The sequence below is a fragment of the Salmo salar genome, chromosome ssa17, assembly GCF_905237065.1.
Source record: "Salmo salar chromosome ssa17, Ssal_v3.1, whole genome shotgun sequence".
NCBI lineage: Eukaryota > Metazoa > Chordata > Actinopteri > Salmoniformes > Salmonidae > Salmo > Salmo salar.
Window position 1 is genome coordinate 26,538,040 of NC_059458.1, and position 15,018 is coordinate 26,553,057.

At 47.7% G+C, this 15,018-nt stretch overlaps 1 protein-coding gene across 5 annotated transcripts in view; it reads left to right on the top strand.

Moving 5' to 3' along the window:
* Positions 1 to 494: 494 nt before the first annotated feature.
* Positions 495 to 15,018, top strand: part of LOC100380696 (fibronectin) — a 31,545-nt gene continuing 17,021 nt past the window's right edge. For 2 of the 5 annotated variants that reach the window (XM_045699244.1, XM_045699247.1), the window contains exons 1-18: positions 496 to 843; positions 1,078 to 1,200; positions 1,412 to 1,549; positions 1,648 to 1,779; positions 3,019 to 3,156; positions 3,256 to 3,402; positions 3,935 to 4,168; positions 4,320 to 4,502; positions 4,656 to 4,832; positions 5,413 to 5,568; positions 8,346 to 8,474; positions 9,046 to 9,189; positions 10,545 to 10,666; positions 12,065 to 12,233; positions 12,439 to 12,618; positions 13,082 to 13,210; positions 13,362 to 13,646; positions 14,683 to 14,961. In XM_045699244.1, coding sequence (XP_045555200.1) covers positions 696 to 843; positions 1,078 to 1,200; positions 1,412 to 1,549; positions 1,648 to 1,779; positions 3,019 to 3,156; positions 3,256 to 3,402; positions 3,935 to 4,168; positions 4,320 to 4,502; positions 4,656 to 4,832; positions 5,413 to 5,568; positions 8,346 to 8,474; positions 9,046 to 9,189; positions 10,545 to 10,666; positions 12,065 to 12,233; positions 12,439 to 12,618; positions 13,082 to 13,210; positions 13,362 to 13,646; positions 14,683 to 14,961 — 3,013 coding nt within the window. In that variant the 5' untranslated portion in view covers positions 496 to 695. Of the gene's footprint in view, positions 844 to 1,077; positions 1,201 to 1,411; positions 1,550 to 1,647; positions 1,780 to 3,018; positions 3,157 to 3,255; positions 3,403 to 3,934; positions 4,169 to 4,319; positions 4,503 to 4,655; positions 4,833 to 5,412; positions 5,569 to 8,345; positions 8,475 to 9,045; positions 9,190 to 10,544; positions 10,667 to 12,064; positions 12,234 to 12,438; positions 12,619 to 13,081; positions 13,211 to 13,361; positions 13,647 to 14,682; positions 14,962 to 15,018 lie in introns of all 5 variants that reach the window. The other 3 variants (XM_045699246.1, XM_045699248.1, XM_045699249.1) reach the window with 2 other exon arrangements.

Sequence of the window (15,018 nt, forward strand, 5' to 3'; positions counted from 1 at the left end):
ATCCTAACCTTAACTCCTAGCCCTAACCCCTAACCCTAACCTTAACCCTTACCTTAACCCTAACCCTAGCTAACGTTAGCCATGTAGCTAATGATAGCCACAACAAATTGGAATTCGTAACATATTGTATGAATTGCAATTCGTAACATATCATATGAATTGTAATTCATAACATATCCTACAAAATGGATGATGGACATCCACAAATGAATACATACCATACTAAATGTAACATATACTCATTTGAGTTTCACAGGTTTACTTGTTACTGTGTTATGTCTACCTCTGAGTCCAGGTTGCACAGCCTAGCCCAGCCTCAGGATGTTAAGTGCTGTACTCTGTGAGGTCTTCATTCTTGGTCTGGGTCTGCGGTTTAGCATGGTTGGTAAGTGACTAGTCTGTGTTGCTCCCCTGGACCCAGACGCACATTGCCCCTCCCCTCAAACAGTGTCTTTGTGCTCACATATAAAAACGGTCTGCATCCCTCCAGTCGGTCTATCGCATCGGCTGCAGGAAAGGCGGTCAAAGTAGCTGGGAGAAGCAGCACGGGGTAATATTTGGAAAGCAAGGAGAGAGAATACTATCCGCTCCTGACGGTCAACTTCACCGCACCTGGATCATTCTTATTTTTACTTAGGACATAACTGGAAACGTAAAAGTGTCTTTTTTTTTTTCTTCCTCTTAAATTTACCAAAATGACTGGTAGCCCAGTGACAGGGCTGCTGGTTGCGCTGTGCGTAAGCAGCGCGGTCCATTGTATGCCAAAGAACCAAGGGAAAAACAAGAGACAAGCTCAGGAACAAGTTTACCCCGAACTCGCAGACACAGTACCCCTGGCTCAAGGTATGTAGACTTGCTCTTAATGTCATATATTGCCCCTTAGATAAAGCATTTGAATGCATCTTGAACCCACAGCTTATAATTAGCAATTGTAGTTACAATTCCATTTATGAAGGACATCTAAGATTATTTTTTTTAAATCACTACTGTACATGTATTGAATATGGGTGTTTAGCTAACCTATCATGCGCCGGATTTGCTCAGGACTATTTTGTGTGTGTCTCCATCATCTTTCAGGCTGCGATGAGAATGGACATTCTTACAGACTAAATGATCAATGGGAGAAGGCTTACCGTGGGAGTACACTGCTTTGTACCTGCAACGGAGCGGCAGGGATCAAATGTAAAACAAAACCCCAAGGTGAGCTGGAGCACCAGACTTGAATGTATAATGAAGTAGGCAATTTCTTTAGTGTTTTTGCACAACATCCGTGCGCTCCAGAGTGCGTTCCCTTTTTGGCACTTTTGCCATTGCGCACAGAAGTCGCTTCGTTTATCTCAAACGTAAGTCGCTTCGTTAATCTCAAACGTTTAGGCCACATGTTGAAAGTCTTCTCTGGTGCCTTCTGCAGGGGAGGAGACCTGCTATGACAAATACAACGACCAGACGTACTCTGTGGGTGCGACCTACGAGAGGGCGAAGGACGGCATGATGTGGGACTGCACCTGCATCGGTTCTGCCCGCGGCAAAATCAGCTGCACAATCGGAAGTGAGTTGCCCTTCCCAACAACCCGTATAGTATTATTTGTGCACTTATGTAGTACGTTAGTGTTTATGAATAATGATGTTTGGTCTTTTCGTTTCCAGACCGCTGCCACGAGGGAGGCAGATCCTATAAAATCGGGGACACTTGGAGAAGGCCCCACGAGACCGGCGACTACATGCTGGATTGCGTCTGTCTGGGAAACGGCAAGGGAGAGTGGACCTGCAAACCCGTGTGTGAGTGTCTGTCTGTCTGAGGACCTGTAAACCCGTGTGTGAGTGTCTGTCTGTCTGTCTGAGGACCTGTAAACCCGTGTGTGAGTGTCTGTCTGTCTGTCTGAGGACCTGCAAACCCGTGTGTGAGTGTCTGTCTGTCTGAGGACCTGTAAACCCGTGTGTGAGTGTCTGTCTGTCTGTCTGAGGACCTGTAAACCCGTGTGTGAGTGTCTGTCTGTCTGTCTGAGGACCTGCAAACCCGTGTGTGAGTGTCTGTCTGTCTGAGGACCTGTAAACCCGTGTGTGAGTGTCTGTCTGTCTGTCTGAGGACCTGTAAACCCGTGTGTGAGTGTCTGTCTGTCTGTCTGAGGACCTGTAAACCCGTGTGTGAGTGTCTGTCTGTCTGTCTGAGGACCTGTAAACCCGTGTGTGAGTGTCTGTCTGTCTGTCTGAGGACCTGTATACCCGTGTGTGAGTGTCTGTCTGTCTGTCTGAGGACCTGTAAACCCGTGTGTGAGTGTCTGTCTGTCTGAGTCCTTGGAGTAGAAGAGAGACTAGATGTAATCTGAAAGGAATGAATGTGTGGCCTGTGGGTTGTTGGGATAAACGTTTTTCTTAATATGGGGATGTCCTTAAACCAATCAAACTGCAGTTCAAAGTCCTTCTTTGAGTCATTTATTGGAAATGGCGCTAGATGTTGTTGTAAATATTTGAAGGTCATAACAGTCATCTCTATCCCAAACGTTGCCCCAAAACTATTGATTTAGCTCAGTTTAGTGTTTTCATGGAAAGTTAGGTGAGGTGACTCATATGGTGGTAGGTCCTAATGGTGAAGATGATTTGGTGATAATGTAGGCATGGTTTTGGAATTATAAATATATCTTCTGTAATCAGAAATATGTCATGTGTATCTGAGACTTTTATTATGGCATTACCATTTAGATTTTTTGTTGGGACTCTTATTCTGGAAGAGATGGAGAGGTGCACACTGTCGAAATAAATCTTATTCTGAAAATACCTTTCCAAGATTCACCTGCGCGTGAGGAGGATTCACAGGAGAGATGTGTGACAGAGAAGGGAAGTGGTGGAGATGTAACCTGTTGTTCCACTAACGTTTGTGCTGCTTAACGTATAGAAGATAACTTGATAGTAACTCCATCATCAAACCCACAGGCCCTTTGGAGAAGGTGATGCATAATTAACTTCAAATAATTAGGTTACAATAATAACAACAACATTTTGGGACTTGTTTTTGTGCAGCGGAGCGTTGCTATGACAACGCGGGCGGAGCGTCCTACGTGGTGGGGCAGACCTGGGAGAAGCCTTACCAAGGCTGGATGATGATCGACTGCACCTGTCTGGGGGAGGGCAACGGACGCATCACCTGTACCTCTAGGAGTAAGTACACACACGCAAGCACATACATACACACTCATGTAAACGCACACACACTTAAACACACACACACACTCATCATTCCTTTCCTTATTTCTTTAGACCGTTGTAATGACCAGGACACCAAGACCTCCTACCGCATCGGAGACACATGGACCAAGACAGATGCTAACAGACACCAACTCCAGTGTCTGTGTACAGGAAATGGCAGAGGAGAGTGGAAGTGTGAGAGACACTCTGCCACTACTGGTGAGTCGGCCCTCTTGTGTTTTACACACACTCTTTGTAAAAGATTACAAGATTACTGCGGTCTAAGGCACTGCATCTCAGTGCAAGAGGCGTCATTACAGTCCCTGGTTCGAATCCAGGCTGTATCACATCCGGCCTTGATTGGGAGTCCCATAGGGCGGCGCACAATTGGCCCAGCGTCGTCCAGGGTAGGCCGTCATTGTAAATAAGAATTTGTTCTTAACTGACTTGCCTGGTAAAATAAATAAAAAAATAAAAAAAAATATATATATATATATTTAAATGCATAAATAATTAAATGAACAGGTTATACACTGATATAGAGTTTATAAATTAATATATAGGTAACAGAGGAGGCTGGTGAGAGGAGGACGGCTCATAATAATGGCCGGGATGGAGTGAATGGAATAATATCAAACCCATTCCATGAATTCAGTTCCAGCAACTACAATGAGCCCGTCCTCCCCAATGAAGTTACCACCAGCCGCTTGGGATAGGTAAATACATGTCTCTTTGTCTTCCTGGTGCACAGGCACAGGTGTTAGTACAGGAACAGGTGTAGGAACAGGTACAGGAAGTACTCGTGTGACCATCCAGACGGAGCTCCACCAGCCCTCCACCCTCCCCGAACCCCCCCAGGAGGGGGCTTGCAGCACGGACTCGGGCGCCACCTTCCACGTGGGCATGCGCTGGATCAGGACCCAGGGCAGCAAGCAGATGCTGTGTACCTGCCAGAGTACTGGGGCCGTCAGCTGTGAGGAGAAGGGTGAGTCTTAACTCAGACTATTACTTCAACCTGTCTCACCTCATCTAACCTGGTCTAAACCTGTCTCACGTTATCTAACCTGGTCTAAAACTGTCTCACCTCATCTAACTTGGTCTAAACCTGTCTCACCTTCTCTCTCCCTCCCCTCCAGAGGGCCAGAGCCAGGTGTACGGTGGGAACTCAGAAGGCCAGGCCTGTGTGTTCCCCTTTGTGTTCATGGATAAGACCTACTACTCCTGTACCTCAGAGGGACGTACTGATGGACAGCTGTGGTGCAGCACCACCTCTGACTACCATAGAGACCAGCAGTACTCCTTCTGTACCGAGAAGAACTGTGAGTCTGGGAGGGAGGGAGGGAGGGAGGTGGATGGGTGGGTGGGTGGATAGATGGATGGATAGACTTATACTGTAGCTAGCTAGACAGCTAGGTAGGTAGATAGATAGATAGCAGCATATCTAACTGTTGAATGTTTGATCTGCTCTGTAGCCCTGGTGTCGACCCGAGGGGGTAACTCCAATGGTGCCCTGTGCCAGTTCCCCTTCCTCTACAACGGGCGTAACTACACTGACTGTACCGCCGATGGGCGCCGTGACGGCATGAGGTGGTGCGGTACCACAACCAACTACGAAGGAGAGCAGCGCTACGGATTCTGCCCCATGGCTGGTGAGTGTGTGTGTCTCTTCCTGTCTCAGGCCCTCACACCAAACAATATACAATCACAGTAGCAGTCAGGTACATTGACTAGCTCGTCTTCGGCGGCATGCAAACAAGACTATTGTTAGGTAAGATCCCTCTTTTAAAAGGTCTTTCAGGCTCTGTATGGTGGGCTACTGTCTTCAACATTCACTCAATTCCTCTATTTGACAGAGGTCTTATGTAGATAAATGTACTAGGCTTGTCTTCATCCGTCTGATGTTGCCCTTACAGATGGTAATAATGACTGTTTAACTGAATGGGTCACTTACGGTCTACAGAGCCGTTAGAGGTTCAGTGGGCAGTTAATGAGTTGCTCTTTAAAAGCTATTAAGTGAGGGGGAACAGTCATGAAGAGGGCTGAGTAGGAGCCTGTTAGATTGATTATGAATGACTCTTGGCTCCACTGGGCAGAGGATTGGACCCACACACTGGCATGGGTCCAGAGTCTGTCTGGAAACTAAATCTGTCTCAGTGTCAAAAGAGATTATCCATACCACCTACACACGCACACACAGCCCCTCACTGACCCCTCTCTCCCTCCGTCCAGCCCACGAGGAGGCCTGCACCACCAACGACGGGGTCATGTACCGTGTGGGAGACCAGTGGGACAAACGCCACGATGTCCTGGGTCACATGATGCAGTGTACCTGCATGGGCAACAACCGCGGAGAGTGGAGCTGCATTGCCTACTCCCAACTCAAAGGTCCTACCGCCTTACTAGCACCTGTTCTCTTATGTGTTGTTAGACAACAGTCATAGGAGTTGTACTGTCATTACCTGGTTCTAGACCCAGTAGCCTTGACAACTGGAATGTAGAATGAACTGAAAGGATCAACCAGCATTAAAACCCCTTGTCTCCTTCCTACCCCAGACCAGTACATTATTAAAACCCCTTGTCTCCTCTCCTTCCTACCCCAGACCAGTACATCATTAAAACCCCTTGTCTCCTTCCTACCCCAGCCCAGTACATCATTAAAACCCCTTGTCTCCTTCCTCCTACCCCAGACCAGTACATTATTAAAACCCCTTGTCTCCTTCCTACCCCAGACCAGTACATTATTAAAACCCCTTGTCTCCTTCCTACCCCAGACCAGTACATCATTAAAACCCCTTGTCTCCTTCCTACCCCAGACCAGTACATAATTAAAACCCCTTGTCTCCTCTCCTTCCTACCCCAGACCAGTACATTATTAAAACCCCTTGTCTCCTTCCTACCCCAGGCCAGTACATCATTAAAACCCCTTGTCTCCTTCCTACCCCAGACCAGTACATTATTAAAACCCCTTGTCTCCTTCCTACCCCAGACCAGTACATTATTAAAACCCCTTGTCTCCTTCCTACCCCAGACCAGTACATTATTAAAACCCCTTGTCTCCTCTCCTTCCTACCCCAGACCAGTACATTATTAAAACCCCTTGTCTCCTTCCTACCCCAGGCCAGTACATCATTAAAACCCCTTGTCTCCTTCCTACCCCAGACCAGTACATTATTAAAACCCCTTGTCTCCTTCCTACCCCAGACCAGTACATTATTAAAACCCCTTGTCTCCTTCCTACCCCAGACCAGTACATCATTAAAACCCCTTGTCTCCTTCCTACCCCAGACCAGTACATAATTAAAACCCCTTGTCTCCTCTCCTTCCTACCCCAGACCAGTACATCATTCAAACCCCTTGTCTCCTCTCCTTCCTACCCCAGACCAGTACATCATTAAAACCCCTTGTCTCCTTCCTACCCCAGACCAGTACATAATTAAAACCCCTTGTCTCCTCTCCTTCCTACCCCAGACCAGTACATTATTAAAACCCCTTGTCTCCTTCCTACCCCAGACCAGTACATCATTAAAACCCCTTAGTCTCTTTCCTACCCCAGACCAGTACATCATTAAAACCCCTTGTCTCCTCTCCTTCCTACCCCAGACCAGTACATCATTAAAACCCCTTGTCTCCTCTCCTTCCTACCCCAGACCAGTACATTATTAAAACCCCTTGTCTCCTTCCTACCCCAGACCAGTACATCATTAAAACCCCTTAGTCTCCTTCCTACCCCAGACCAGTACATCATTAAAACCCCTTGTCTCCTCTCCTTCCTACCCCAGACCAGTACATCATTAAAACCCCTTGTCTCCTCTCCTTCCTACCCCAGACCAGTACATTATTAAAACCCCTTGTCTCCTTCCTACCCCAGACCAGTACATCATTAAAACCCCTTAGTCTCCTTCCTACCCCAGACCAGTACATCATTAAAACCCCTTGTCTCCTTCCTACCCCAGACCAGTACATAATTAAAACCCCTTGTCTCCTCTCCTTCCTACCCCAGACCAGTACATCATTAAAACCCCTTGTCTCCTTCCTACCCCAGACCAGTACATCATTCAAACCCCTTAGTCTCCTTCCTATCCCAGACCAGTACATCATTAAAACCCCTTGTCTCCTTCCTACCCCAGACCAGTACATTATTAAAACCCATTGTCTCCTTCCTATCCCAGACCAGTACATCATTAAAACCCCTTGTCTCCTCTCCTTCCTATCCCAGACCAGTACATCATTAAAACCCCTTGTCTCCTTCCTACCCCAGACCAGTACATAATTAAAACCCCTTGTCTCCTTCCTACCCCAGACCAGTACATTATTAAAACCCCTTGTCTCCTTCCTACCCCAGACCAGTACATTATTAAAACCCATTGTCTCCTTCCTATCCCAGACCAGTACATCATTCAAACCCCTTAGTCTCCTTCCTACCCCAGACCAGTACATTATTAAAACCCCTTGTCTCCTTCCTATCCCAGACCAGTACATTATTAAAACCCCTTGTCTCCTTCCTACCCCAGACCAGTACATCATTAAAACCCCTTGTCTCCTTCCTACCCCAGACCAGTACATCATTAAAACCCCTTGTCTCCTTCCTACCCCAGACCAGTACATCATTAAAACCCCTTGTCTCCTTCCTACCCCAGACCAGTACATTATTAAAACCCCTTGTCTCCTTCCTACCCCAGACCAGTACATCATTCAAACCCCTTAGTCTCCTTCCTACCCCAGACCAGTACATCATTAAAACCCCTTGTCTCCTTCCTACCCCAGACCAGTACATTATTACAACCCCTTGTCTCCTTCCTACCCCAGACCAGTACATCATTAAAACCCCTTGTCTCCTCTCCTTCCTACCCCAGACCAGTACATCATTAAAACCCCTTGTCTCCTCTCCTTCCTACCCCAGACCAGTACATCATTAAAACCCCTTGTCTCCTCTCCTTCCTACCCCAGACCAGTACATCATTAAAACCCCTTGTCTCCTTCCTACCCCAGACCAGTACATTATTAAAACCCCTTGTCTCCCTCCTACCCCAGACCAGTACATCATTAAAACCCCTTGTCTCCTTCCTACCCCAGACCAGTACATCATTAAAACCCCTTGTCTCCTCTCCTTCCTACCCCAGACCAGTACATTATTAAAACCCCTTGTCTCCTCCCTCCTCCAGACCAGTGCATTGTGGATGGGCTGACCTACGAGGTGAGCCAGACCTTCACCAAGCGCCATGACCAGGGCTACATGATGAATTGCACCTGTTATGGACAGGGACGCGGGCGCTGGAAGTGCGACGCCATCGGTGAGTTTCTCTCTGGTTCCTCTTCAGAGCTTCAATAAAGCCTTGTCGCACCTCTGGCACGTTCTATCCAAGAGGAGGGGCTGAAATTCTAAAGAGATTTTTGGCAGCAGGAATTTGAATCCCTTTCCTTTCCTTCCCCTCCTCTCTCTGTCTCTCTCTCTGTCTCTCTCTCTCTCTCTCTCTCTCTCTCTCTCTCTCTCTCTCTCTCTCTCTCTCTCTCTCTCTCTCTCTCTCTCTCTCTCTCTCTCCCCCTCTATGTTTACATTGCCAAAGCAAGTGAAATAGATAATAAACAAAAGTTAAATAAATAATACAAATGTACAGTAAACATTACACTCACAAAAGTTACAAAATAATAAAGACATTACAAATGTCATATTATGTGCAAATAGTTAAAGTGCAAAAGGGAAAATAAATAAACATAAATATAGGTTGTATTTACAATGGTGTTTGTTCACTGGTTGCCCTTTTCTTGTGGCAACAGGTCACAAATCTTGCTGCTGTGATGGCACACTGTGGTATTTCACCCAGTAGATATGGGAGTTTATCTCTCTCCTCTCTCTCCCTCCAGACCAGTGCCAGGAGCCTGAGAGCAGGGTCTTCTATCAGATTGGAGAGACCTGGGACAAAACCATCCACCAAGTCCTCTACCGCTGCTATTGCTACGGCAACGGTATCGGTGAGATGAGCTGCGAGCCACAGCAGACCTTCCCAGGTAAGGAGAGGAGTCTGATTGGCTAACAGAAGTGGAACTGTCTGAGTGTGTCCTCTGGGCAGATAACCCAGGTCAGGACTGTCTTCAGTGGGGTGTTAATCAAGGACATTACCCCTCCCTCTCCATCCATGCCCACCCCCTTCTCTTTACACTTGGGACACCTGCTGGTAGTTAATCATTGTTAGCTCTTCTTTTTAGCTCTCACATTCGCTCCCTCCTTTAAATACTCCCCATCCCCCCCTCTATCGAAGGCCCTTTGAAATTAAACGAGGGGACGATGTGTCACCCCTTCACTACCTCTGCAGGGAGAGGGGAGGGGGCTGCTAAACGTTGATGTGGGGCAAATGGAGAGGGGTGCGTCTGTCCACCTTTCCCGCCCCCCCCTCCCTCCGTGGGTCTTTGTAGTTTCGGAGGTCTTTTTTGGCTCTCCCCTACTGAGAGGCTGAGTACTGTTGTTCTACCCAGCTGGGCAGGGAGGGACGAAAGGTTGGGGGACTTAATTACCTGCGCACACTTCCTGTCTCTCTCTCAATCCACTGGGTGGTAACACGCTTTGGGCGAAACAGTCCCAACTTCACCTCCTAAGAGGCCCCTCACAGCACTGGCTAGTCCTGCACTGAGCCAGTGCTCTATAGGTGATGGTGTCAATCAGAAAAGCTCAGCTGAGCTGTGTTCAGACCACACCAACCAGGAGTTACCAACTGGCAACTTTGATGCAGTGTTCTGAAACACTTTGACCCCAGTCTAAACTCTGAATCCTGCACCCTGTTATCCTGCCCTAGTTTTCCCATGTGGCCTGTTACAGATACAGAGGAATAAATGTATGTTTGTTTAGAGTTATGTTTGGTGCAGGTCAAATGACCTCACTGACTGCCCTAAATGACTCCCCGCTGTTGCTGCAAGTTGCTCACCTGTGACAGGGAGGTGTCTGTATGTATGGTGTGTGTGAGTGAGTGGGGGTGGACATATTGTCCTGGTGTGATTTCAGATACTGAAGACACCTAGTGATTTACAGGCCCAGTGGGTGTCATAGTCAGTTGAAACCAGACAGTGGAGAGACTTCTGGTTCGGACTAGTTTCCATCCAAGCCACTGTACTGACAAGCTAGTCTAGGATCTTTTTTGGTCACACCAGGTCTGTCTGGTGTGAACAGTAAACCAATTGACACTGAAAAGCGAATGTAACTTTTAATAATTGTGTGTTTATTTACAGAACCTTAATATAAAGTTGTTCAAGGAGAATACTTAGCATTTGTTCAGTACCATCTTGTCTGTGACATTTGGCTTGATAGTAGACTACAGACTTCTAATAAAAGATCCCCTCTCTTCTTCCTCCTCCTCCTCCTCTCCCCCCAGGTGGCCACCGCCCAGTCCAGGTGATTATCACAGAGGCAGGGAAGCAGCCTGACTCCCACCCCATCCAGTGGAACGCCCCTGCCTCCTCACACATCACCCAGTATATCCTCAAGTGGAGAGTGGTAAGTGGCTCTCTACTGCTCATCCTAGATACTGGTCATTGGTGGTAGTGCAGCCACACTATTTTATTTAACTAGGCAAGTCAGTTAAGAACAAAGTCTTATTTACAGTGACGGCCTACCCCGTCCAACCCCTCACAACGCTCAGCCAATTGTGCGCCGCCCTATGGGACTCCCGATCCCGGCCGGTTGTGATACAGCCCAGGATCAAACCTGAGTCTGTCGTGACGCCTCTAGCACTGCGATGCAGTGCCTTAGACCGCTGCACCACTCGGTAGCCCTTGAAGCCCTATGCCACTAGAGGTGGACTGACTGTCTTATAGGAAGCAGTACCACAAGAGTTGAACATACTCTCTTGAAGTACTCTACCTGTTTTAATTCTCCAATATCCAAAGTGGAAACAAGTTATTCCAGGTACTGTTTTTCACATGATGTTCTTTAAAAAAAAAATCAGGATTCACTGGAAGTGGATATTCCTATTCCATTCCTGAACGTGTTGCTGAAAAGTAATGACTAAACCAGTGCTCAAACAGGAGGTTGCAACATTTAGTTGTCTGTGTGTCAACTCTGAAGAAGAGGACAGGTTTTGAGAACAGAAAAACAAGGTTATGGGGGGTTCATAAACACATAGATCCAAATTATATCGGTCGTCACGAACGACCCTCAACATCCAGCTACAGTACAAATGCTGTGTGTTTCTCTCCTAAAGGAAAAATCCAGTTTGCTCTCGATTCACACTCTCTCTGAAGGGGCCCTGATCTGCCAAGCTGTTTCCCCTGATTTAATTCAAACATATTTCCTGCTAAGTGGTAGTGGTTTGTATGTTTTGGATGGCAGTCCTCTATTCCTTCTCTCTCTGTGTGTCTCTCTCTCTCTGTCGCTCTCTCTCTCTCTCTCTCTCTCTCTCTCTCTGTGTCTCTCTCTCGCTCTGTGTCTCTCTCTCTCTCTCTGTCTCTCTCTCTCTCTCTCTCTCTCTCTCTCTCTCTCTCTCTCTCTCTCTGTCTCTCTCTTTCTCTCTCTCTCATGTTGTGAAGAATCTGTAGTTTTCCGATCGTCCGGAGCCAAGTTGAATGTCCCCAGAAGCAGGGAGGGGCAGAGAGACGGGGTGCCAGAGAGTCAATGCCAGTGACCACATTGGCCATAGGCTGTGCTTGGAGAGAGTGTTAGAATGAGAGTCTTAGTAGCGCAGACTGTAAACGTTGCCCACCGTTTTTCATTCCATATCATCTCAGCTCTCATGATTCATTCATACTCCTGACACTGTAGGTTATATATATATATATACAGTACTTCAGATACAAATTGGTTCCTATCACCATGATGTATTCACCACTTTGACCCTTACTATCTTCACTAAGTTCACTCCCTGACCTCTCCCTTCTGCCCTTTGACCCCTGGTAGAAAAACACCCGTGCCCCCTGGAGAGAGGCCACCATCCCAGGTAACCTGAACTCGTACACCATCGCTGGGCTGCGGCCAGGTATTACCTATGAGGGTCAGCTGATCAGCATCCTGCGCTATGGACGCCGCGAGGTCACCCGCTTTGACTTCACCACCACCTACGGCTCCCGTAAGTCTCCCAACTGTGTGTGTGTTTTGAGTGTATTAATGTTAAACCGACCGTGCTATATATCTGTGTCCGTCTCTTTGGTTCCTCTATATAGCTACACTTTCACAAGCCTGTCTCACTCTCTCTTTACCCCCCCACCCTCTCTTTTTCTCTCCCACATATCTTAATTGCGTCTTATTAATGTGTTATTTCCCCCCTTGTCCAGTAGGGGTGACCTCTGAGGGTGAGACGACCCAGCCTCCTCCTGTGGTGGACACGTCTGAGTCGGTGACAGAGATCACGTCCAGTAGCTTCATCATCTCCTGGGTGTCAGCCTCTGACACCGTGTCAGGCTTCAGAGTGGAGTATGAGCTGAGTGAGGACGGAGCCAAACCTCAGGTCCTGGGTGAGTAGCTCCAACATTTACTGGACTAACTCAGGTCTAACTCCTGCAGCATAGGCCATCCAGAATAGTTTTCCAGTTTATTCCGGTTTTACTTCTGCAGTATAGACCATCCAGAAGAGTTTTCCAGTTTATTCCGGTTTTACTCCTGCAACATAGACCATCCAGAAGAGTTTTCCAGTGTATTCTGGTCTCGGGTGATCTTTTCGAGCTCCACGACTGTGATTCCCAATGTGTTATGGAAAACCTTTTGAATAGTTTTGTGAGCTAATGAATAAACACTAGTCCATCATTCTTCACTCCTGGTCCCGGAGGGCTGCTGTGTGTACAGGCCTTTGATTGGTTTTATTTGATTGGTTAGTTGATTGATTAATGTGTTAATTGGTTACTAGCCTGATTGGTTGATTGATGTTTTATTTGATTGATTGATGTTTTATTTGATTGATTGATTGTCTCTGTCCATCAGACCTGCCCCGTACCACCACCTCTGTGAGCATCAGTGACCTCCTGCCTGGCCGTAGATACAACGTCAACGTGTATGAGGTTTCCCCTCAGGGAGAACGCAACCTCATCCTCACTACCTCTCAGACCACAGGTATTATACCAGCCTTCACACACCCTTCATCACCTTTACTCTTCATCACCTTTACCCTTCATAACCCTCACCTGTCATCACCCTCACCCTTCACCATCATCATTTACTCTTTGACGGGAATCCATTGACCTCTTCTCTGATCCCCCCTCAGCTCCTGATGCCCCTGCTGAACATCAGATCAACCAGGTGGGAGAAACCTCTATCTCCATCAGCTGGTCCAAGCCCCAGGCCCCCATCACAGGCTACCGTTTGGTCTTCACCCCGTCAGTAGAGGGCAGCAGCACCGAGCTCATCCTCCCAGACACTGAGACCTCCGTGACCCTGGTTGACCTTCGACCTGGCCTGCTCTACAACATCAGCATTTACGCTGTGGAGGAGAACCAGGAGAGCGAGCCCATCTTCGTCCAGGTCAACACGGCCGGAGAGCCAGCACCAGGTAGAGAACTGGACAGCATACAGAACAACAGAACTAAACATGACCCTAACCCTAACACACACTCTAACCATAACACAACCTCAGACTTGACTTACTTGACTTAAGCCCATGGCTCCTATAAGGAGCATAGGCCATTGACCAATGTCCTCCAGCTGAATTGGCTTGCAGTCATTTCTACCTCAGACTTGGTTTGAACTGACTTTGAGTTGATCTTGGCATGCACTTTATCACCCTTCCAACATTAGAATCAATAATTTCCTATACAGCTACATTCCTATTCAAAGGGTTCTCCTATGGGGACAGCCAAAGAACCCTTTTAGGTTCTAGATTGCATCTTTTCTTCTGAGAGTGTAGGCCCAGGAAGTAAAATGATAGTTTGAAGCCATGGAGCCATTTCATTGTACCTTCTAGGGGAGTGCTTCTCTCTATCTCTCAAGAGGAACATTTGAAGTCATGCTATGCTGTCCCCCGGTCAGTCCCAGCTGTGAGTGACAGTTGGTAGAGAGCTTTAGTGTGAGCTTGGAGGAGCCTAGGGCTCTGGGCTAGCCATGTAGGGCCAGATGGAACCTGGGTAGGGTTTCTCCTCTGTTTGGTTCTGGACTGGGCCTGTCAGACTGGTTCTCTCACCTCCCTCACTGATTTAAGTACTTTCACATGAGAAAGATACAGACTCACACACTTGCATGTGCACAGACACACACACATAAAAAAACAACACACACACTTGCTCTCCCCACGGTATCTAGGTCATTCTTGTTGACGTCTTACTCCTCCCTTCAGCTCTAAATCCTTCTCATCTTGACAACAGAGTTTCTCCATTTTCAATTTCCTGTCTGGCATTGTCTGTTCAACTTCCTCTCAGCTGGTAAAGTAGAAGTATGTTTCACATTACAATCCAACACTGACCTTAGATCAGCGTATAGTTTCAACTTCATCTGACTCCGTCTTTCTTGCACCGCAACACAAGGCAATAGACCATCAACACACAAGATGACCTCAGTCAACTCACTGACCACTTCCTACTTCCTGTCCACAGAGGAAGTCCGCCCCCCGACCGACCTTCAGTTCTACGAGGTGTCTGACGTGAAAATCATCATCACCTGGACTGGCCCTCCCAGCGAGGTGTCGGGTTATCGCGTGACCTTCGCCCCCGTTACCCCCGGTGACACGCCCCAGAGGCCCCTGCAGCTGCCCATGACGGCCAACGCGTACGCAGAAATCACCCACCTGCAGCCCGGAACCCTGTACCGCTTCAACATCTACGCCATCAACGGAGGAGTGGAGAGCGAGCCGCTGACGGGAGAGAGAGCCACCAGTGAGCATACATGCGCAGACACTAACAGCGTGTTGAGGGGATCAGTTTGAGCAAGTC